Here is a 23,477-nt window from a genome sequence, read left to right as displayed (position 1 = left end):
AAGAGCCTACTTGTTAGTGATAAAGAACCAGATATTAAGTAGATAGTTGACACATTTCATTTACTTGCTTTTATATCCACATGATTGTAAAAAAGCAGACAGCGCTAATGGCCACTTTGGTGAAAACAGTGTTTGAACCTCAGAAGGATTACATTCTTTGGACGGGTTTTATGCCCAGGATATCAAACCCCTTGGCCATGACAGTGGCCACTGCTTCACACAGCAGCATACGGCACATGTTCACCTTCAACACTTTTCCTGGGAAGACAGAAAAACGAAGACAGTAATTAATTTGTTTTTCTTTTTCAAAATCATTATTAAAGAATCTGTTACTTCTGGATTTTACTGAGAAGTGAAAAGCCCAAATCATAGATGTTTTGGGGCTTTAACAAGAATCACCTTTACTTTAAACTATAGAGACAATCCAAGAAATAAAGGTGTTTCTGCCCTGGCTGGTGTGGCTCAATGGAGTGAGCGCTGGCCTGAGAACCGAAGGGTGGCAGGTTCAATTCCCAGTCAGGGCACACGCCTGGGCTGTCGGCCAGGGCAGGTCTCTAGTGTGAGAGAGGCAATGACACGTTGCTGTTTCTCTCCCTGTCTTTCTCCCTCCCTTCCCCTCTGTCTAAAATAAGTTAAAAAATCTTTAAAAAAAAGGTTTTTATCCGATAATAAGGACAAGAGATACAAGGTTTGAAATGATCACAACTATAAATTTCATCTTGCCTTTTAAGATTCAGAGTTCTTTCCCAGGCCTCAACTTCTTATGTAAGTATAAACTTGAACACCCTGATAATGCTGAGATTCTCTTTTCTAATAAAGTTTCAGTTCACAGGAATGCCCCCTAGTAATACCCATTTGCCCTGGGACACACCAACTCAGTCTACTTCACTAACTTTGTACCATGACCAAGCAGAAAGCCCAAGGTAGAAAACAAATATATCTTTCCCCCTCCCCCAAGGGTAGCTTTCCATCATCAAGAACCCTCTCAGTCACACTGCCACCGCTGGAAGTGTCTTATCCCTAACGACTGCTCCCCCAAGTGTTCTCTTTGGAGCCTTGTGGTTTCGGGCCATGTGCACGAGGGCGGGAACACTAGTCTGTCTGGGAGTGGGAAGAATTCCATTAATGCTTTTATTAGAGCTAGTTCAACGGTGTCTGTTATATATGATATGGATCACTATGAAATTGTTTGGGGAAAAGGGAGGGGGGGCAGTTCCATAAGTAAAACAAGTTCAGCCCTGGCTGGTATGGCTCAGTGGACTGAGTGCTGGCCTACGAACCAAAGGGTCGCCAGTCCAATTCCTAGTCAGGGCACATGCCTGGGTTGCAGGCCAGGTCCCCAGTAGGGGCCAAGTGAGAGGCAATCACACATTGATGTTTCTCTCCCTCCCTTCCCCTCTCTCTAAAGATAAATAAATAAAATCTTTAAAACCAACAACAACAAACAAGTTCAAAGCTACTCATACCCAATTCAAATAAACACCCTGCCGGTGTCCCATCTGCCATGTAACCACTGGATGTGCCACTCACCAGTCTGTCGATCTTTCTCTACACAATAGCAGCTATCATAGAATTCCGTGAAAGTAGTTGCCAGCTCATAGATATAATCACAGAGCGTGTGGAGAAACAGGTCATCTAAAATCTTCTGCAGAATCTCAGGGAACCGTAAAATGCACCGGCCTAGTTTCCATTCCTTCTCATGGTCCAAAATGATCTTGGTCTCCCGAGCAGCTTTCTGGAGCATCTCTTCATCGATACTGGCCAGACGTGCGATAGACCTGGAAAATCGTGCAATAACCACCATTCCTCACTGTCAGGTACTTAAAAACACGTAGTAAGACATGGCTGGTATAAATTAAAAATTATTATCATTTGATTAGAAATAGGACAATGTTGTACCCACAATTACCTGATTCTGGTGAAGGCATACAACAAGTAAGCAGCTGTGTTTCCTCTGTCATCCAGCATTTTGTCAAAGGAGAAGATGTAGTCGTTCAACCGGTTATGGGAAAGATCGGCGTATTTGATACAGCCATAAGCGACCGATGTCTGAGCAGCCTTCAGCTCTTCTGCAGTTAACACCTTTTGGAAAAACAAAAACAAACCTCTCAGCTGACCGGCCACTGCCTCTGTCCTGGTGTTTCATAGATACAAGACGAGGGTAGGGAGCACCTACTGATGCTCCTTTATCAGTAAGCTGTAGACCAACAAGGGCCTATCTACAAAGAAAACAGTGAAAATGTACCTCATCACCTATGCATAACAAAGAATGTTTCTATAAGAAACCGGATTTGTAAAATAAAAGTCTAAAAACTAAGGCCAAATAATTAATGGAAATCAAAGCAGGATGTCAAGAGTAGGAAGAAGGACTCATGCATTGTTTTGCCAATACTTGGTCACACACCAAAGCATTATTAGGTCACAGGAAGTAAGGATTTCTGTTCTGGACATGATTTGGTAGCTTGTAGTAGACTAACCCTTCCACCAAAAGCAATTATTTAAAAGCTGGAAAAATTGCCCTGACTGGTATGGCCCGGTGGGTTGTGCATCATCTCACAAACCCACAGGTCGCCAGTTTGATTCCCAGTCAAGGCACATGCCTGGGCTGTAGGCCAGGCCCCCGGTTGGGGATGTATAAGAGGTGACCGATCGATCACTGTTTCTCTCGCATATCAGTATTTCTCTCCCTCTCTTTCTCCCTCCATTCCTCTCTCTAAAATAAATAAATTAATTAATCAATTTAAAAAACCTGAACCAGAAAAAAATAAAAGGTGGAAAAATTATATGAAGCAACAGTTTGAAGTCACCAGAGAGTATCAACACAAGCAAAGCTTAGGGGGTTAATTCATCTTTGCGATAAGGGAAGCAAGCCAGTTCCACATTCATTTGGCACTTTCCCTGAGGGCATTTTCCAAATCACTACGTGCTGGGCAAAGCGAGGACAAAACCCAGGCAGGAAAAAGGTGGTCTCACTGGGGTAAGATAGTTCACAGATTGGGGCTGCAAAGAAGTGAGGACAAAACCACCCAGAAGGGGGAACGAAAGACGAGTGAAAAACTCTGAACACAGTTCTTTTGAAGTGTCCAATGGCCGGCACTAGAAACGCACGCATGACTCCTAGAAAATCTAGCTGGAGAGAGCAAGTGCGTGGCTGGAGACATAAAAAGATTTCAGCAGCTGTTTAAGCAAATATCCTCGTGAGACCATGAAGGACATATTTCAAGATTAAAAACTCACCCTTTGAGTTAGGTTAAATTGAAATAGTTCAGCCTTAACATGGTCAACTGGAATTCTATACCCAAACAATAAAAATATTATTCAAACTGAAAGTGATATAAAGATATTTTCAAACAAATGCTAAAAAAAATCTGTCACCAGCAGACTCTCACTACAAAAAATACTAAAAGATCTTCAGACAGAATGAAAATAATCATAGTTGGAAGTAAAAAACTGTAGGAAGGAATAAAGTACACAGGAATAAAAATGTGGATAAAAATAAATATTGCCAGTTTAAAACCAACACTTGGCAAAAACTTGGACAGATCCTTCGTAAAAGAAAATATCTAAATGGCTAATAAGCACATGAAAAGGTAGTCAACATCATTCCTCATCAGGGAAATGTACACTTTAACCACAGTGAGAGGCCTCTACACACTCATGAGAAAGGCTGTAATAAAAGATGGACAAAATCAAGTACTGATGGAGAAATGGGGCAACTGGAACAATCACGTATTACTGGTGGGAGCTCCTTGGAAATTTTTCTTTAAGATTTTATTTATTTATTTTCAGAGAGAGGTTAAGGGAGGGAGAAAGAGAGAAACATCCATGTGAGAGAAATATTGATCAGTTGCCTCCCACACATGCTGTCCAGGGACTGAACCTACAACCCAATGATGTGTCCCGACTGGGAATTGAACCGGTGACCTCTCGCTCTGCGGGAGGACACCCAACCAACTGAGCCACACCAGTCAGGGCTCCTTGGAAATTTTTAATGAAGTTAAGCATAAGCCTACCCATTGTGTTTCCTATTCTGATGGCTCATCAGTGGACTTGGGGGGCAGGTGCTGGCTGCTATGCCTACTCTACAAACACTCCCAGAGAAAGGAGCTCAGCAGATGGAGACTCTCACACAGGCTGAAACTCAGACTGCCTCAGTGTGCAATATTCTCCCATCACTAGTTCAAGGCAAAGACAGGTAAACTGCCAATAAAAAGCAGGGGTACTATGCTATACTCACAAAGGAGAAAATGCCATTATTTTGTAATAGCCAAGAACTGTATTTTCAAAATAAATGTTTAGCAACTCGACAAACTTGCTGTGCAATAAAAGCTGAGTAATATATGCCTGTGGTAAGTGGACTGAGTCTTTATAATCCTTTCCAGTCCTATCAATAAAATAAAAACAAAAACTCACAACACAACGCATGATATACAATATGTAAATAAGGCCTGGAATTACCTTGTCTCGTTCTTTTTCCTTCAATTTGTCCATGGATCGTTTCAATCCTTCTTCCAAAAGGTCTATGAGGCGCACTGTTTCACCTGAACGTGTTTTAAACTTCTTCCTAAAAAAATTTAATGAAATGCCTAACTGAATAGATTTTGAAACAGACCTGACTTAGAAATCTTTAAAAATGGGGGTGTGACACTGCCCTATTCCAGTGTGCAACCAGGGACGAGCCAAAAGAAAGAAACAGGCACACTTTCCAGCGTCCTTCCTCTAGAGCCCTCAGCTCAGAGCGCCCTATGCTTTGGGCCCCTAGGAGCTTCTGTACATATTCACCGTTAATACGCTCCCCAGACGGGAGAAACAAGACATTTGTTCCTTTGTTCATTTTTCTGAACACAAAGTTTGGCTTATTTATTTTACCTTCTTAGAAAAATTATTAATAAAATACACTTTTACTTCTAGAATTGTTTGGGAAGTAGGCAAATTCTTAACTGGAATCTCACTAACATCCCCTATATAGTAACCAACCCTGAATGCAGAGTATAATCAGCTGATGAGCTTAAAAATCCTTCACACACAACAATGGTTTAATGATGCATTCTTTTCTTTCTCACACAAAGCCTACCAAAATAATTGTGGTACTTCCTATTAAAGCTGTATTTTCAGAAGTGCCTTAGAAAGGATATTCTTGCCCTTTGCCACAGAATTGAAACTCTTCTATTATCCCAGAAACACATGAACTACTCCATGGCTTTCCTTATGCCACCCCCTCCTCGAGTATCCAAGAACCTGCAAATCTTCTGTCTGATGAAATGACATCCGTCATAAAACTTCGCAAAGGGCTAAGCGAAGCCTTCCTTAACAATAACTGGTTTTGCCATTACTCCCTACTTGTGCACGCCTGGAACTTTAGGTTTTTGTTCTCCTCCTCTGACCAGTAAAGGATGCCCATCTGAATACCAAAAGAGCTTTCAAAAAATAAGCCTAGCCCTGACCCGTGTGGCTCAGTTAGTTGGGCGTCAGCCACGTAGCAAAAGGCCACCAGCTGATTCCTGGTCAGGGCACCTGCCTGGGTTGTGGGGTTGGTCCCCGGATGGGTGCATACAAGAGGCAACCGACTGATGTTTCTCTCTCACATTGATGTGTCTCTTCCTCTCTTTTCCCCTCCCTTTCCCTCTCCTAGAAATAAATAAGAGAAAAAGAAAAAGAAAAAGAAGAGGGGTATAAGGGGACTAAATGGTAATGGGAAAAATACAATAAAAATAAGTTAATGAACTAAAAAAAAAAAAGAAGCCTAGCGCCCAGGTTAGACCTAAGTCAGTGACAGGCCCTGGCGGGGCCTGGCACGAGCACGCTAACGCGCCCACGGAAAGCCGCTCTGCCCTGCACGTCCTCACGCACACTGCGGGGCACCCAGCCGATGCCAGGCCCAGCGGGGGCTCAATGAGCAGGCATCCAAGGAATAGCAAGAGGGTGATCAAATAAAAGGGTAAATTGTTTGTTGTAAAATGTCTTAATATAGAAAAATCTCACCAAAATACAGGTGGCAAAATCTGTGCGCATTTTAATGTAAGTATTTAAAATGTGGTAGGCTGCCACTGGTTAACCATCATTAAAATTATTCTTCACTTTAATGGTCTAGGATGCCAGCATTATATGATGTTGAGAGTGCAGAAATATAAAACAACAACAACAAAAATAAATCAACAACAACAAAATCCCATGGCCGTCACATAAGGAAGTTGAATGCCAAGATACGAACATTGGTGATAAATATCAAAAAAAAAAGCAAATTTGGTAATTTCATCTAACTGTAGGAATAATCATCTAAATGTCAGTCAACAAAGTCAACAGTTAGGAAACTAAGATACTGTAAGCAACACTCAACTCATTGTTAGCTTTTCAGCACTTCCTCAGGACCATGAACACCGTAAGGGCCCAAGGTCTTCTGATTGCAAAAAAGTGCAGCTCTACAGACATTCGTACATTATGATGAAAAATGTTCGCTGTTGATGCCAACAAGGTCTTTGATCTTCATGTAATCTCTGTCTACAATAATACCCTGACCCACCTAACCTGCCTTTTATATGTTTCATTAGGGCTTTTGTACATCAGCCAGCCAAGCATCTTGAGCTGCTTCCAGTGGTTTTCATAAGCATTACTGTCTCTGCGTAATGGCAGTATTTGGGCGGTGTCGCCAAACCTAAAATGCCAAAGGTTTTAAAGACATGCTGACTAAATAGCTAAGTAATCTCTCTGGGATGTAAAATGTTAAAATGTTTGGGCCTTGGAATTGAAGAATACTGTGTATAAATATTTGCTTGTATTTATATTTAATTTTATAAAGGCTGAGCATAATGTGGGGGAAAGAACCTGATTACAGAAAAACTGAAAGTATGGCTATTGACATGCATGTCTCAGTAAACTTAATATTTCTGAGATGAGCTTAAAATAGAAGCTGTGAATCTTAATACAAAGACATTTGCAAAATGCTTGAAACCTGAGAAGGTACTGTGATAGAATTTACAATTTAGATCTGTGGAAATGACACCTGTCTCTAAATCTGTTAAGTCTATGGTCTGTTTCTCATTCAACTCTGTACAAATCTCCCTAAACGGTTACACTCTCTGGCAGTGACAGGCGTGAGTACAAAACAGCTCAGCTGGATTCACCACAGGAGCATGAACAGACTAAACAAATCGTGGGCTTTTAAAATTCTAATATGGTATCAAATGAAATACAGCCTCATCCAAAGAAACGTAGGGGTCGGGTATGTCATTACCACCTTCAGACTTTCCAGACTTACTTGTCTTCCCCCAGCACCACACCAAACCCGGCATGAGACACTCGAGTGACCTTAGGGTCATACCAACCGATCATCTGAGCAGCGGCAAATATCGTCTGGAAGTGCACAGACTACAAAGAAACAGAACAGAACGGTACTTGGTAAACTTCCTAATAATAAAAAAATGACTTAAAGCTTTTTTGTGCTTAAGGATAAAGATCTGTAAAATTCAAATCACTCACAAATCTTGTATGGCAAGTATAATTATAAAAGCTCTCTTTTACTCCCCATAAATGAGAAACAGTAAGAGCACGACTGTTGTACTTTCTATGCTCAAAGGTTTTTTAAGGAACTGAAATTAGGGCAGGTTCATGGGCACTAATTTCGATTAAATTTCCTGTCACACAACCACCATTTCGAACAGAAATGGTCACTGAGGTTCAGAGAAGTGACACTGTTTCCAGTTTATGGGGACGAGCCAAAAAGCTGGGAAGTGTCCAAGTTCGACCAAATCCAAACCCTGTTCTCTCCTATGTTACAATGCTGTTCTCAATTTTAGTGTTTTGGGAAAATTTATAGTCTTCAAGTGCCAAATGCCACAAACCTCACCACACCATCTCACATCCAATCAGATAATGTAAGAATATATACAAATCTACAAACTCACCTGCCCATTGTCCACCACATAGATAATCATATCTGCTTTTTCCTCATGTAGTCTCTGTTTAATAGCAGCCAGGTCGGATGTATCATACGTGTAACCTCCATCTGATTTTACTATGGTTAATGGTATGGAGCATCCTGGGACAAATACAATCTTTCTGCCATCATCCACTTGCACAAATCCTGGGAAAAGGATCTTTATTAATAATGTTAAAAGAACCCTGAAGAAATATGAACGCTGAGCCATTACAGGATATTTATTAGAGAGCTAAAACAGTACATGATTTTTCTCTCTCTGTGACCTATGCACCTTGGAAAATGGCTACTGTCCTGGTTGTCTGGGCACCCAGGGTGTCTGCAGGGCACAGGGGAATGACATTCACCATTTGCTGGGCTTGCACTACACTTGGCTCCCAAACTCTTTGCAACACACCTCACTGGAGCCCAGCTGCTCAGCAGATACAGAACATCTAAATCCATGCTTTGTTTTCAAGCTGGAGCTATAGCCTTCCTCTGGGGGAGAGAGATGCTATTTCTATCATTGCCTCTTAAAATGTATAGGAAGAAAGTGGTGACAATAACAACAGCCATATTTGAGTACTATAACGTGCCAAATACCACGCCAAGTCTTATTCAGGCTTTACAATAACTCTATTCAATAAATACTATTACTTTTGCTTTTTTACAGGTTAGGAAATTGATGCTTGGTAAAGGCAGTATAAATATGTAGTGTTTAGAGCATGTTTTTAACCTTATTAGCCACGTGACCTTGGGAAGTTACTAATTTCTCTGTGCCTCTTTTCTCATCATTTAAGGAGTCTTTAAAGCTGTATTATCTTAAAAGTATGGCCCCCTTGGCCCCAGACTGTGATTGATAAATACCATTTCCCATTCAAGTAAACAGGCTTTCTTAGAGATATCAGATTAGTTGACTTCAGATATAAGGCAGAAAATATACAAAACAATCCTCAAATATCATATACCAGAAACCAAGTAAACTATCAAACACTACAGGAATCAACAGGAAAAAAAAAAAAGAATGAAAGCCAATATGAGGCGGTTACCATTAGCCAAAATTTGAGCATCAAAAAAATAATAAAGGCAAGTGACTGAAAATATAAAATATATTAACCTCATTTATAATAATGCTAAGAACAACTAAGTTGTCATCTGGAAGAGGCTAAGAAACTAGTTTTTTCTGAAAATCGATAAAGACAAAGTCAAGCATTTTTCCTGTCTTATGTAAACTGTGCATCAGGATAACCCAATGTGACAAAGTTCAGTACAGCAGCAGGTCCAGGTAACAAACAAAGAAGGAAGGACAGAATTTCCAACCGCTAAATAGTCTCAGTCATCAATGGTGGCTAAAACCCCTCAGGGCAAGTCCAACGGGCAAATGTCACAGACCAGGTGAGGCCACCTGAACCCATTAGCACATCCTAGCATCACAAATCTGACACTGGAATCTGACATTGTTTACATTCTTGCAAATAAACAAAAGACAAAACCAGAAAGAAAAGAAAACACAAACCAGATTTTAATCAAGCCTCTTTAGAAAACACAGAAAAAGGAATTATAATATTAACTAACACCACCTGGAAAATTCTGTAAAACAAATGGCGCAGTTTCTTCAACAACAAAAGAAAAAAAGGGAGGGAGAAGAGACAACTGTGGATTTAAAGAATTTAAGACATATATTAACCGAATGTAATGTTCAGACTCTGAAAGAGAAACCCTCATGATTAAAAAAGACTGTGAATCTATTTGGGATATTTAAACTGTGATGGGCCATTCAATAATACAAGAGAGTATTTTTAATTTTCATGGAGTGATAATGGTACCATGACTTTGGATTGGGAGTAAGAGGCTGTTCATTTACATGCAGACCAAAATAGCTATGGGTGAAATTATACATGATGTAAGTAGTGTAGACACAAGGTTGTCCGGTATTCATAACTGTTGAAGTTGGGCGACAAGTTCATGGAGTTGGGGGGCACTGACTCTATCCATTTTTGCCTTCGTTTAAAAATGTCCATAATAAGCCCTGGCTGGTGTGGCTCAGTGGACTGAGTGCAGGCCTGTGAACCAAAAGGTCACGGGTTTGATTCCCAGCCATGGCACATGCCTCGGTTGCAGGCCGGGTCCCTAGTTGGAGGCATGTGAGAGGCAGCTGATCATGTCTTGCACGTCAATGTTGCTCCCCCTCTCTTTCTCCTTCCCTTCCTCTCTCTCTAAAAATAAATAAATAAAGTCTTTGAAAAACAATTTCCATAGTAAGGGTTAGAAAGACTGCCTACCTCTATCTTCAAATTCCTTCACAACATCGTTCATCCTATCTTGATAGAAGGACTCTCCCCTCTCTATTAAGGATATGTCCAATGCATCGTAGATTTTATTAAACTCTAGGGAAAAAAGTCACCGAGTGAAGAAAGTGATTAAGAATTTAAACAAAAACAAACAGCTTACATTAAAAGAAATTTATTATTTAATTGAAATATTTGGAAGGAAGAAAATAATTAAGAAATGTATGATACAGGACATTATATATACACTGCCATTTTGAAAATGTGGAAAGAATATGGACTCATATCAAAATATTAACAGATAATAATTTTTATTCCTTTTCCTGTCTGCATTTATATATTTTCCCTGAAAACAGCATGTATTTCCTGGGTAACTTTTAATTTTATTAAAAAAAAAAATTTGAGAACAAAAAAAGAAAACAAAAGCCTTTTGTATTTGAAGATCAAATATTTACCAATTTTTTAACAGTCTTTCCTGATGGGCACCGTTTACCTGTCTGTCTAGCTGTGCGTCACCGACACAGTACCACCCACGGCAGCACTATGGAACACTTCACCACCCAGTGCTAAAAAATAGCCCTCATCAGCCTTCTTTTCTGAAGATCTACTGGCTGTTCTTGTCCATTTATTCTTCAAAGTGACCTTTACAGTTACTCTGTCAAGTTTAAAAACTTCAAATTGTCTTAAGTGACAAATGAATTTGAATAAGTTGGGGACTCTGCACAACACGCTATCCAAACATTCTATTATATCTGTTGTATATTTCTCTTCATTTTTGTCCTACACATCTCTAAATAAAATTTTTCCTAAGTTTTTTATAGCTTTAAGTTGCTACTGAAAATAGGATCTTTTCTTTTTCTTTTCCACTTTCTTTCCTAATTTTTACTGACTTTTGAGAAAATTAAATTTTGCAACTGCCTCTCACAATAAATTTTCTTAGTAGTTGTTTCAGTTTCAGAAAATATTTAAGAAAAAATCTATTTGCTAGCCCTTGAAAGTTTAACACGTCATTTAAGGTCAATTCTGTATAATAACTCAAGGACACGCCATGCAGTAGTGCTTGCTGCATGAATGAACAAAATCCAGGAGCTCACCTTGGCGGGAGACGTCACAGATAAGCTTCCAAGCTTTTATGATGTCTGGATCTTTACTCTGCAGCAGAACTACACACTGGTACGCTCGCTTCTTAAATTCCTCCTCAGTATCAAATCTCTTCTTGGATTCCTAGGTTTAAAAAGAGAAAACTAAGGTTTATAAAAAGAGCCAGCCCTGTATTTTATATTAAGAATTTGTCCATTTGTCAAAGAACAAACAAAATTCATCAAAATGCCAAAGAGTGAGGAAGTGAAAACTTCGAAAGCCAGGACAAGTGCTTTATCTCAACAGTCAGGAATATTGTTACAAATGAATGTGCCAAAGAACGCTATTATTTCTTTTGAAACAATTTTTCTTGAAATACAAAATTGTCACCATTGTGCTACCTCCAGTTTTCTAATTCACAAAAGCCTACTCACACCAGTGCTCCTGTGTGTTGTAGAAGAATAACACAGGAGAATAACAAATAATAGCTAACAGGTAGCACTGATTTTTCTGGGCTCTATTTCCCATTCTAGATGTGGTCCTGGGTGAATAATTATTTGCAATTAAAAATAAGATTGTTTTCATTGTTTTATTTCTATTTTGAAAGCATCACGTTTACTATAAAGAAAAATGTGCGTATATAGTTAATTCTACCCCAAACTGACCAGTGATAACAACATGCTGCTACATAATTCCAGAGGCTTCTTTGCAAATACACACCTACGCACTTTAACAAAAACTGGCGATACATGACTTTCCTTTTACTGTGGTTTTAGAATTTAGCAATGTATAATAAACATCTTACATGAATAGATTTGCCTCCTTATACTCAGAGCACAGAATTCCAACAGCTAATTATAACATTAGAACAAAAATAACATTAGTTATTTTTACTTGTTTGATATCAGTAAATATTCTGGTTGTTTAAAATTTTTTTTAAAGATTTTATTTATTTATTTATAGATAGGGGAAGAAGAATAAGAAAGAAGGGGAGAGAAACATCCATATGTGGTTGCCTCTTCCATTCCCCCATACTGGGGACCTGGTCTGCAACCCAGGCACATGTCCCAGACTGGGAATCAAACCGGTGACCCTTTGGTTTGCAGGCCAGCACTCAATTCACTGAGCCACACCAGCCAGGGTTTCAATTTTTTTTTTTTAAAGCAATGTTTTCTTTTTGTTCTTTTAAAGATTAGTTTATTTTTAGAGAGAGGGGAAGGGAGGGAGAGAAACATTGATGTGAGGGAGAAACATCGAGAACTTGTTCACGACCCCAGCTGGCTCCCTGGCCCACAACACAGGCACGTGCCCTGACAGGGACTCGCACCAGCAACCTTTCAGTTCCCAGGCCGGCACGCAACCCACTAAGCCACACCAGCCAGGGCTGTTTTCAATCTTTTCATTAGAAAATGTTTACCAAAAGACAAAGAAAACCCACCCCACAAATGTTTACTTTTTAATGTAGTAATCCTATTCTTGGGAAGTTGTCGATCATAAGAAAATTATTATAAAAAGGAAAAAACCTAAAAGTATAACGTCATTCACTGACAAAGTAAAAGCCCCCCAAATTGGGAAAAAGTCAACAACAGATTAATATAAACTTTGGTACACCAATACCACAAATCCAAGCAGCTGTACATACAGTGACATGGAAGAGTTTATAATTGCCCTGACTGGTGTGGCTCAGTGGGTTAGGTATTGTCCTGAAAGGTCGCCGGTTCGATTTCCGGTCAGAGCACATGCCTGGGTTGTTGGCCAGGTCACTGACTGGGCATGTGCAAGAAGCAACTGTTCAATGATTCTCTCACACATCAAGGTTTCTCTCCACCTTTCTCCCTCCCTTCCCCTTTCTCTAAAAATAAGTAACAGAAAGAAAGAGTTTGTAATAAAATATTAAGGACCATACAAAATGATATTATAATCACAAATAATGTAATAAATGTTTGAATATGGATAAGTCAAGAAGTCAAAGAAAGCTAACCACAGTGATTGATTTAAAGTTAGGATTTTTGATAAATTTGTCTTTTAAAAACTATTCTTCCATATGCTTAACAACATTTTCAAAATATATAAAATTGAGAGGAAAACAACAGAATCAAAAACATTTTAGCCCTGGCTGGTGTGGCTCAGTGGGTTGAGTGCCTGCAAACCAAAAGGTCACCAGTTTGATTTCCAGTCAGAGCACGTGCCTGGGTTGCAGGCCAGGTCCCCAGCTGGGGGCATGTGAGAGGCAACTGATAACATCGACGTTTCTCTCCCTTTTTCTTCCTCCCTTCCCTTCTTCATAGAAATGAATAAATAAAATCTTTTAAAAAATGCTTAAAAGAAAACATTTTAAATACAAAGAGGAGGTAGAAAAATTTTTTAATATTAAAATGTGTTTTGATTAACAAACTCCTAAATTCACTTAACAATAGGTAATGCGGTAGGATTTAATTTTTAGCATACACCAACACAAACGCAAAGATAATGTATTAAAGGGGTGGGGAGTTTTGCACCTTTTATTTAGACCCACAGTAGGTTCAAATACCATTCCGAACTCTCTAGGAAAAATAGATAATTATAATGAATGGTAAACACACCCATAATATAACAATAACTGGTATCAAACCTTATAAAAGGCCTGAAGATCCCCAATAGGAGGTGAAACTGTTAAGTAATCTGGAAATTTATCTTGCAGGTGAGCGATGAGCATGCCAAACTGGGTCCCCCAATCTCCTACATGGTTTAATCTAAAACAATCAGAAAACATGAAGTAATTTAAAAATTATAAACATAATTAACTTAGAGGAATGATACTGCATTAGGAACCACCAACACTCAGGTGCTGGCACATCACATGGTTTATCCAGTTGTTCCTCCAACTGGTCTGCAAGCTCCATGCGAGTCAGAGACAACGCCTGCTATCTTTATCAATGGACCTCATTTTGCCACGTGCAATGCACACTTTTTCGCCCAAATTTTTGAGGGAGAAATAAGGACGCACATTATATGTGGTTATAATGACTACATACCATGGATATAATAGTCCCGTGTATAATGTGTTCAAAAATGTGGGTGCGTATTTTACACGGGAGCACATTCTACACGGCAAGATGTGGTATATCCAGTAACACAGGCCACACAAACCAGGCCTCCAGGATTTGTTAAATGAATGAAGTTTCTATCAACAGACTGTGATCTTTTTATTGTGCAGTTAACTGGGACAACTACAGCTGAGCCAATGTTGGTCATTACCACAATTTTATGAAAATTTAACTTTTCAAGCAATTATCTCTGTAATTTATACTGTGGTTCTCAAGTATCAATGGACAAAATTCTACAAAATATATAGTCAGTTCAACCACTTTGCACCCCTCACTGCTTTTAATTAATCTCAAACCACCAGATCACCTCTTAATTGGATTATTACAATAGATTTCTAACTTATGACTATAGTGTTCCCTTCTTTGCCTGGCTTCTTTACAGAAGCCACAGTAATCTTTAATTAGACTACAGACTAATTATTGTGCCCTGCCTAACTGGGTTTGATAGAAGTTGCATTTCTGACAAACTGAAGGTAAGACTCTCCACCAGCAAAAATAATTGTGACTCACTTTTACTTTGGCTCTTACTTTACTGTGGAGGTCTGGAGCTGAACCTGGAGATTCTGGCCCTACTAGTTAAGACGATCCAGTAGCTTCCCATTACACTAAGGAATAAAATCCCAATTTCTACCTGGCCTACAAGGCCCAGCAAAATCTGTCCCTTGCCAACCTCTCTCTGTACTAGAATATAAACACCTGATATGCAGGAGGTACTCAAGAAATATCTGTGGAATGAATGGAGGGGGCGGGAATTTTTCCTTGGTTCCACCCTGAGAGAACCTAAAAAGTTCTTAGTTCAGAGGAGAGGCCCAGGCCATAATTTATTTAAAAAGCCTACTGGATGATCAGAAGCAAAACCACACTCATGAATCGCTGACTTAGTCAAAGGTTCTTTCTCAAGAGACACTTATCGTTTTCTACAGAACTCTCCAAAGGCAAGAGTACACACCTCAGCACATCATATCCTGCAAATTCAAAGAGGCGGCACATGCTCTCCCCTATGATCGTTGACCTGAGATGGCCTACGTGCATCTCTTTAGCTATGTTGGGAGAAGAAAAGTCCACTACAACCTAGGATAGAAAGTAAAAAGAGAGATTTTTATAGACAACAATGCTATACTATAATTATGTAATGTGACAAATTAGCTACAGAGGCAATCATATTACAACTTGTAAATAAATCCAAATAAAAGGTTATACACCTTGATTTTACACAATGTAATTTATGTCAGATATATGCAATAAAGAGATTTTTAAAAGCGACATAAACATTTTATTCTGCTAACACATTGATTAATAATATATGTAATAATAAACCCAGACTTAAATAGTAACTTGGCTTGTAATTCAACTGCATTAAGTCTTCTGATGAATCTACCTGTCCATCATCAAGTGAAAAAGAATCAGATTCATTTATACAAATTATCTATGCTGTATTTCAGCAATACTTCCAAAACATCAGCTGGCTACCTCAAATGCCTTCTGAAATAAAGTGAAGAGAAAAATCACATCACGAGCAAGATCCAGGAAGAAGGCTACACCGCAGTTATGTTTGTAACCTCAAATACTAATGATTAAATCTCAGCACGAGATGTGAAAGCCATTCCCAGTGACAGCACTTTCCATATAATTTTAAGTAATAGTCTATCAGTTAAGAAGTATACATATACCTTTTTGTTCTCTCCAAGGGCAGGCAGTCGAGCACCATTCACCAGGAGATTGGTCAACTGTTTTGATACAAAGTCCTTCCGTAAGTGGACATTAATAAAACCTAATGAACAGTACAGGGGAGAAAAAAATCAGATTGCCCCTGTCTTTAAGGACCGCTCGCTCCCAAAGCCTTTCTCAACTTCTCTTATGCTGGCCCCAGGCGCTAACCTGGCTCGGGCAGCACTCTTCGGGATTCTGGTACCACCTGGGGCCTTGACTTGAGCCCTCCTGTCGGCCCCGTTGCTGCACTGACTTCGAACCTGACCACTCTCCTGAAAGCTCCCTTGATTCAGGGCCCCTTCACTCCCAGCAAATGACCTGTTCCTCTCTTAACAGAAAACAACCACAGACTTATCCGACATTATCTATCTTTTTGCTGAAGAAAAAACTCAATCAAAAAGAGGCAAAGTAACTCATCTAAGATCAAGCAGCTAAGTCTAGACTAAAACTTCAGTTTCCTAACTCTCAATCCAAGGTGCTTTCACCATTTCGTTCAGTATACAAGTCTTAATCCTGCATTTACATTTAAAAGTGGTTTTCATTTTTATTTCAAAAAGGATTCAGCATCAACACAACTGCTTATTAAGAAGGGTAACATTGTCATACCAGGACCAGCAATTTCAACTTTTTCAATACAGTCATTGTCTGGGAGGTGTTTGGTAATGTTTTCGGCAATTTCTCTTGGATTAACTCTCTGTTCCTTGGTTTTGAGCATCTATAATACAACATAAAAAATTCATTACACAGCAGGTTTCAGCAAGTGACTACGAAATGCACACTAACAAAGCACTAGATGCATTCGATGTAGACCAAACAGAAGGCAGAGGCAGAGAAGCCCAGTGACTTGTAAGTGGACAGATTAAAGCATCAAGCATTGCCCTGGCTGGTGTGGCCCAGTGGACTGAGCTCCAGCCCTCGACCCACAGGGTTGCCAGCTCGATTCCCAGTCAGGGCACATGCCTGGGTTGCAGGCCAGGTCCCCAGTAGGGGGTGTGCAAGAGGCAACCACATATTGATGTTTCTCTCCCTCTCTTTCTCCCTCCCTTCCCCTCTAAAAATAAATAAATAAAATCTTAAAAAAAAGGCATCAAGCATCAACAGTCTCAAGAATACAGAAGTGCCAAAACCACGTGATGTCCACTTCAAAATGAATTGCCGTGCATACCTGTAAACTTTTAATGAAGACATAATAAAGTCTTTAGTTCTTACGCTTATTTCTAAGATATTTACATTTCTAACTTTCAAACCATGAAAGTGTACAATACAAACACTTGGGTAATAACAAGCACCCTTATAAACTTAAACCCAATGAAGACACATAAAAATTATCTAGGAAAAAAATCTGGATCCTTAGATTAACCCTTTCTACTCAAAAATAACCAAAAAAGAAATCAAAGTCCCAAAGCAGGGCAATTAACCACAAACACATTAGACAATGTAGCTATTAAAAACAGGGAAGTCTGACTGAAAATGAAATACATCAGCCCACCTCAAAGACACCACAGTTGCATCAACTACTTGATGAAAATGCTGGTTGGTACTCGGCTAACTTTTAATCCCTGACCTTGCTCACCGACTACACACCGCGGTCCTGGACACAACAGGGGCGCAGAGAGACAGAACACTGCCCTTAACTACTGGGAACACACACACAACCTGACTGGGCATCCGCGCCTGTGCTTGTCAGAAATTAAACACACATTCCTTTTCCTCAAGTTCTCCAGAATTGTGGAAAATGTTCTTTTTATTGAGGATAGACAATAATTTGCTATTAATTATGTAGAGGGTAAACAGGAAGATAATGCTTAGGAAAATTGCATCGCGAAGAGTGCTTCAGCAGAACGCAATCACCTGAGAGATACCCATAGCGCTGTTACACTGATAGTCCCCGAACTTGGGCTGCTGACTGGGTGTCACTACGAGCGGCGGGTTTTCCAAATCGGGGTGCGCAGCCCTAATGGCCCAGCCAAAGATCTCTTGTAGGCGGCTGTTGATGTTAATCATGTTTTCAGTTGGTTTGTTCCTTTCTGCTTGAAGACTCTGTAAGAAAAGAATAAAAATTTCTCAATAAAATATTAAATTATTGTATAAAAATTTCCCAAATACTTGGAAAGAACTGTCAATGTCTTGAGAAGAACCAAAAGGTAACACACACTCCCAGTTCAATGCTCCCACACGTGGGGCACGCGGAGAAATGTAACAGGTCACGTCCGTCCCCAGCAGGTGAGACGTGCGTGGCAAGAGCCCCAAGTTCTCCTTCTTCAGTTATGTTAGCAGAACACGGACTGGAAGTAGGGAGTTTAGAGGGCTGACTAAGTCATCTCCTTAGCTTCTCTAAAGTCCTGAAAAATAGTATAAGATTATATATATACATATATATTTCAAATGCTGGAAGTGAAAACCCTATATACAAAAACAAGGAAAAAAACCTTGTAAAGTATACAATTATCTAACTGCTATGCTGTTCACCTGAAACTGATAGAAAATTATATTGAATGTAAACTGTAGTTGAAAAATAAAATTAAAAAAAGTAAAAAAATGTATTCACATGTTCTCTTCATTAAAATGTTGACCTCTTCCAGGCATGAAATGTATATGACAAAAATAGGCTGTTTTGCCTTACTGTTTTCTGTGAAGTGGAATACATTTTTAAGATGGTGTGTAATGAGCCACCTCTATTACTATACTTATCACACCTTCTCAAAATTAGGTGTCCCCCTCGCCAGACTTCTGGAGGTAGGGAAAGTGCTTATTCATGGCCCCGCCCCTGGCCAGTCTGCACTGTACCTGCCAGGTAGCAGGTCAAGAAATGGTGACTGAACACACATGCTTTTAATGGACTACAAATAAAAATGTTGCTTACACACGAATCACCATTTTATGTAATGAAAATGGCAGTGATGGCAACACCAACGGCAACGATAATAAAAGCTATTGTTAGAGTAGCACTGTGTCAGGTACTGAGCCCCTCTGCATTACCTCACTTCCTCTGCACAACTGAACTGAGTTCCCACCATCGCCACTTCTGTGGGGGCCAGAGATCACAGAATTGCCACAGTGAACAAAGGGTCAGTGGCAAAAAGTCAGGCTTCAAACTCAGTTCTACTAGGGTGAAGAGTCCTACTTCTATACTTGACCTCATCACCCCCTCAACCATATGGAGAAAATTATGTTCTTAAACTCACTAAAACACTGACTGAGTTTTTAGTTAATCAATAATTGATCCTCTCTGTGATAACATTAAAAAAAAAGCGGAAGATTTGCTTTGCACAATCTAAAGATTTCCAATAGCAAATACTGAAGTTACTTAGATAGGATCCTAAGACCCAAAACCTACTACAAATCCATCTCAATCTTTGCATTCTTAAAGGATAGGAGTACCAGTATACATGTACATATTCTTTTTGGTGTGTATATATTTGTGAACACACATATATGAGTCCATTTACCATGCAATTTAGTATTTGATTAAAATGAATACTTTTCCCCCATGCTGTTTTACCTCTGCAAGTCTTTTCTCCCAAACGGTAAAAAGCTCTGCAAGGTTAAGAAATATTACATATGATACAAGCATGTCTACTGTAACTCAACACCTCACACTATGCCAAAAATTGTATCATAAAAATGACAGAGCTGATGAGAAAGTCAGCGTCAGAAGCAGATTACTCAAAACCTATGGGACTTTGTAAAAGAGCACTATCACCACAGCAATCTGAGTCTCATCGCTGTTAGAAAGGTATCCGTAATTCCTAATAAGTACAAAATAAACATGAGACTTTATTTTGAAAAGCGATATGGACAGGCAGGTCAATGGAAGGGGGACTGGAAGAGCAGAAGCTGCTGCGTTACAGAGAACAAAGGTAAAATGCCTGAGACAAACCGTCCAGTAAGTGTTCCTGAGCCAGAGCACGTGGCCAGAGCGAGCCAGGAGCGGAGGGGGGGTGGGGGGGTGGGCTGGGCGTCCCACTCCGTACTTTCTTCCGTCTGTGGCTTGCTATTTTCTGTTGTGTTTGTGTGCTTGGTGTTCAGCTCAGGCGCCGTTACTCAGTCGGCCAAAGTATTTGTGGAACAACCAATATGCCCTCCACGTTACACTCTTCTCCTATTAAAACCCGAGAGCTAATCTGTACTATGGACATGTGCATTCGAATACACTATACTTCCTTTTGTCTCTATTATGTAGCCACTAGCATATACTAGGCATTTAATAACACTGTTGAAAGGAAATAAACAAAATACACAAATGAGTATAAATAAGCGCGAATGAATGAAGTAATCAAAAACATTGCGACATTTGGGGGGAGATTCCATGGGAAGGAGATTTTGTGATTTCAGAAGACTCAAGACAAAGCTACCTGGAGCGGAACAGACCACACACAGGCAGTGACGAAGACCTAATGGGAGTGGGGCAGCCAGAGGGTAAGAGGGGCAAACGGGACTGGCCCAAGCGGCGCGCACTGGGGAACAGCTGCGGGAGTCAGGCCGTCCCCTAGGGCGTGTCATCGGTGGACCCGAAGGCAGGCCGAGACAGGAAACCCCAACTGAAGCCAACTCAGTTTTTTGACAAAACAGGCAGCACTCTTAGAGCATGACGTCATTAAACAACAAATACAGCACAGGCTACATGGAAAAAAATTGTTCTGAAATATTAACTGGAAAAAGAACTCAACCACTATGACACTATAAACTAGAAAAATGAAACTGTAAGACAACCAGCTTAGGGCAGAGGAGGACTGGGGGTGTATTTTGAAACATTTCCCTTCGAATGATGAATTTATCTAAACTTCAAAGGCACAGGCATAAACTGTTGGAAGAAATGTCCTGACATACTTGAAGCTAACTTTACGCTGGCCAAACATCTGGTAAGATGAAACGTTCCAAAGAGGGAGGGCAGGTCAGCCCCAACTTCTCCATTACTTGCACCAATAACTTAATGCTCACTTATCTAAGACTGGAGAAAGGACAGCACTTCTTTACTCCTTTCCCCAAATTGCTTAGGGTAAACTTCCTCAGGTAACACGGGGTTTTTTAAAGATACAATAATCCAAAGTGTAGAAAGAAACCAGAACCACAGGACTCACCCTTCGAAGGATATTCAGTCGATACTTTAACTTTAAACTTTCTTCCCGCAACTGCTCCAAGTCCGGAGAAGTGACTAAACAGCCACCGCTTTTCAACTGATCGATTTCAAGAGTCAGAGACTTAATCTCTTTTTCCTATGAGAGAAAAGGCACTTTGTTCGGTCCAGTCTGGCTGACGACTCTCGCGATGTAATAAACTGTACCATCAACCTCCCCCGTGCCCCTCTGCACCAGGGGACGACACAGGGGACAGGGACGAAGGACTTTCCCTTGGACAGGTCCTGACTGTCCTTCCTTGAGGTCTTCGATGACATCAGCATATTACCCTCGACAACATGAAAACCTCAAATGTGTAGGGACAGAGGAATAGGAGTGTTCGGCACACAAGGGGATAAGCCTCATACCCCTAGTTTCTTTCTTTGGCCCAAGTGTTTGCCTTTTTTCCCTTTCTAGGACAAATGATTTTTCCAGTTTTTCCCTCTGTTTCCAGTGTTTTCATTCCTAGACCAGGCTTTTTATTCTAATACCTAAAATTAAAGACATGGCAATTCAGAAGGAAGTAAAGCGCCCAACCTAACTGCACTACTCAGGGAGAGAGGCCTCACTTGAAATTTCAGAATGTTTACCAGCACCTAACCGCAACCAAAACCCAAACAAACAAAAAACAGGTGCCATAAATAAGTACACATTATGTTCCAGGCGCTGACCTAAACAGTTCAGAAATTACATCTGTAATTCTTACCACACCCCAGTGGAGAGGCGCTTACACCCAGACACTGACAAAGAACAAACGCTTAGAGCAGTAAAGAACTTGCCGGTTTCCTCGATCACCTTGACTGTGACTGCTGCCTTAGTACTTGAAAGCACTTCCCTTCTCCTCAGCCCTCCCACTTTCACTTTCACACGCTGTGAGTGTGAAGGCAGACAGCAAACTCCTGCTTGATAATGAGTCCACTCCGTGGGCTTTCTAAAATTCCTCTTGCTTGGTGTCATGGAGAGAAAGGTGGCTGAGCTGCAAATCAGAGCGCAGGGCTCCGCTCTTACCCCCCTTCGCTCTTTGCCTGTCCCCCGCCACCACTCCCCTTAGAGGCCACGTGTGCGCCGGGAAGAAGGGACGCTGAGGAGCGGCTGTAAAGAACTCCCTAAGCTCCAGCCCCGAGAGGGCGGGACCCGCCGCTCCGCCGAACCTCGCTGTCACCCGGGCCCTGAAACAATGGGTTCTTTCCCTCCCATCCCTGGATGGGCGTTCACTTCCGAGGCAGAGCAGGCCCGGGCCTCGGGACCCAACTGCTCGGGTCGGAGAGGGACAGGACGGCCACCGCCACATGGGCGCCGCCTGAACGGTGCTCGGGCGGAAGCTGGGGCCTGATGCCTTCCCTCCGAGCACTTCCACTGGCCTCATGCGGACCCACCTGCTGCAGCAGCCGGGAGGACCACTGAGCCACCAACGGGTCCATCCTCCTGTCAGCGCCTCAAGCAACAAGTGGCCGGAAGCGGAAACGGCCAGCATTGCCTGGAAGCGGAAGCTCTCGCCTCCAGAGGTCTGGAGGCTGAGAGGGTGCGGCCGCCTCTGCTGCCCCCTGGCGGGATCCAGGATGCACTGCGTGGAGAACCCACAGGGGAAGCGGCCAGGATGATCGCTGCCGCGCTTAGGTTCCGCTTTTGGGGGAGGGCAGAGGGGAATGGGACCAGAGCTGCTCTGGGCTAGGACTGATTTGGACAGTCTTTTACCTACTGCCTCTGCCTCTCAAAGGCTTCAGTTTACCACTCTGTGAAATGGGCGCATAACTTACAAAATCTGTTTATGTATTCAACAAGCATTTACTCTGCACTTCAATGTGGCAGACACCATTCCAGGCGCTGGGAACAAGTCAGACCGGTGCCCCGCTCTCACGTAGGCTACGTTCTAGGGTGAAGAGGTCCACTAGACAAAAAAGTAAATATCGAAGTCAAGGAAGCCCTCCCTAAGTGCGTGGCATTTGAGTTAAAATGTTAAACAGCTAAGCTGGGAGGTAAATTCCTAGGACAGGGGCCTTAACTGTATTTCTTGCTCACTTTTCCCTATAGCCCCAGTACTTTAAAGCAGCAGTCTCTTAAATTTTTTGCTTCTGTGCCCCATGAAAGAATTTTTAAAATTCCTACTCCACTGTAGATTTTTAAAGTTGACATCTGAAAACTATTGCCCCAACTTTAGATAGTGGTAATGGGCTATTTTCTGGTATGTTGCTTCTTGTCTAAGTGCTCTCAGGTATTTTCATTTCCCCTGGCTGGTGTGGCTCAGTGGTTTGAGTACAGGCCTATGAAACAAAAGGTTGCCGCT

General features: G+C 41.0%; 1 protein-coding gene across 1 annotated transcript; it reads right to left on the bottom strand.

The window, feature by feature from the left end:
* Nucleotides 1-45: 45 nt before the first annotated feature.
* RARS1 (arginyl-tRNA synthetase 1) lies at nt 46-22,663 on the bottom strand. Its single transcript, XM_024576917.3, has 15 exons — nt 22,570-22,663; nt 21,158-21,292; nt 17,928-18,116; nt 16,683-16,791; nt 16,037-16,137; nt 15,316-15,437; nt 13,892-14,012; nt 11,295-11,424; nt 10,195-10,299; nt 7,902-8,080; nt 7,256-7,365; nt 4,459-4,564; nt 1,910-2,082; nt 1,531-1,778; nt 46-258 (listed from the first exon to the last, which is right to left on the bottom strand). Exons 1-15 carry the CDS (start codon nt 22,612-22,614, stop codon nt 149-151), a joined length of 1,983 nt encoding a protein of 660 aa, XP_024432685.2. The 5' UTR covers nt 22,615-22,663; the 3' UTR covers nt 46-148.
* Between the last annotated feature and the right edge of the window lie 814 nt (nt 22,664-23,477).

This window comes from Desmodus rotundus, chromosome 6 (genome assembly GCF_022682495.2).
Source record: "Desmodus rotundus isolate HL8 chromosome 6, HLdesRot8A.1, whole genome shotgun sequence".
Lineage (NCBI taxonomy): Eukaryota > Metazoa > Chordata > Mammalia > Chiroptera > Phyllostomidae > Desmodus > Desmodus rotundus.
Note: the sequence above shows the minus strand (reverse complement) of the source record. Positions and strands in the feature narration are given on the sequence as shown.

Bases quoted from the DNA above. Each gene is read 5' to 3' on its own strand.
- RARS1 (XM_024576917.3), bottom strand. From the start codon at position 22,614: ATGGACCCGTTGGTGGCTCAGTGGTCCTCCCGGCTGCTGCAGCAG. The intron at 11,425-13,891 runs GTTTGATACCAG...TTTTAAACCTAG, and splicing joins ATCTTCAGGCCTTTTATAAG to GAATCCAAGAAGAGATTTGA. The intron at 1,779-1,909 runs GTAATTGTGGGT...ACGATTTTCCAG, and splicing joins TATGCCTTCACCAGAATCAG to GTCTATCGCACGTCTGGCCA.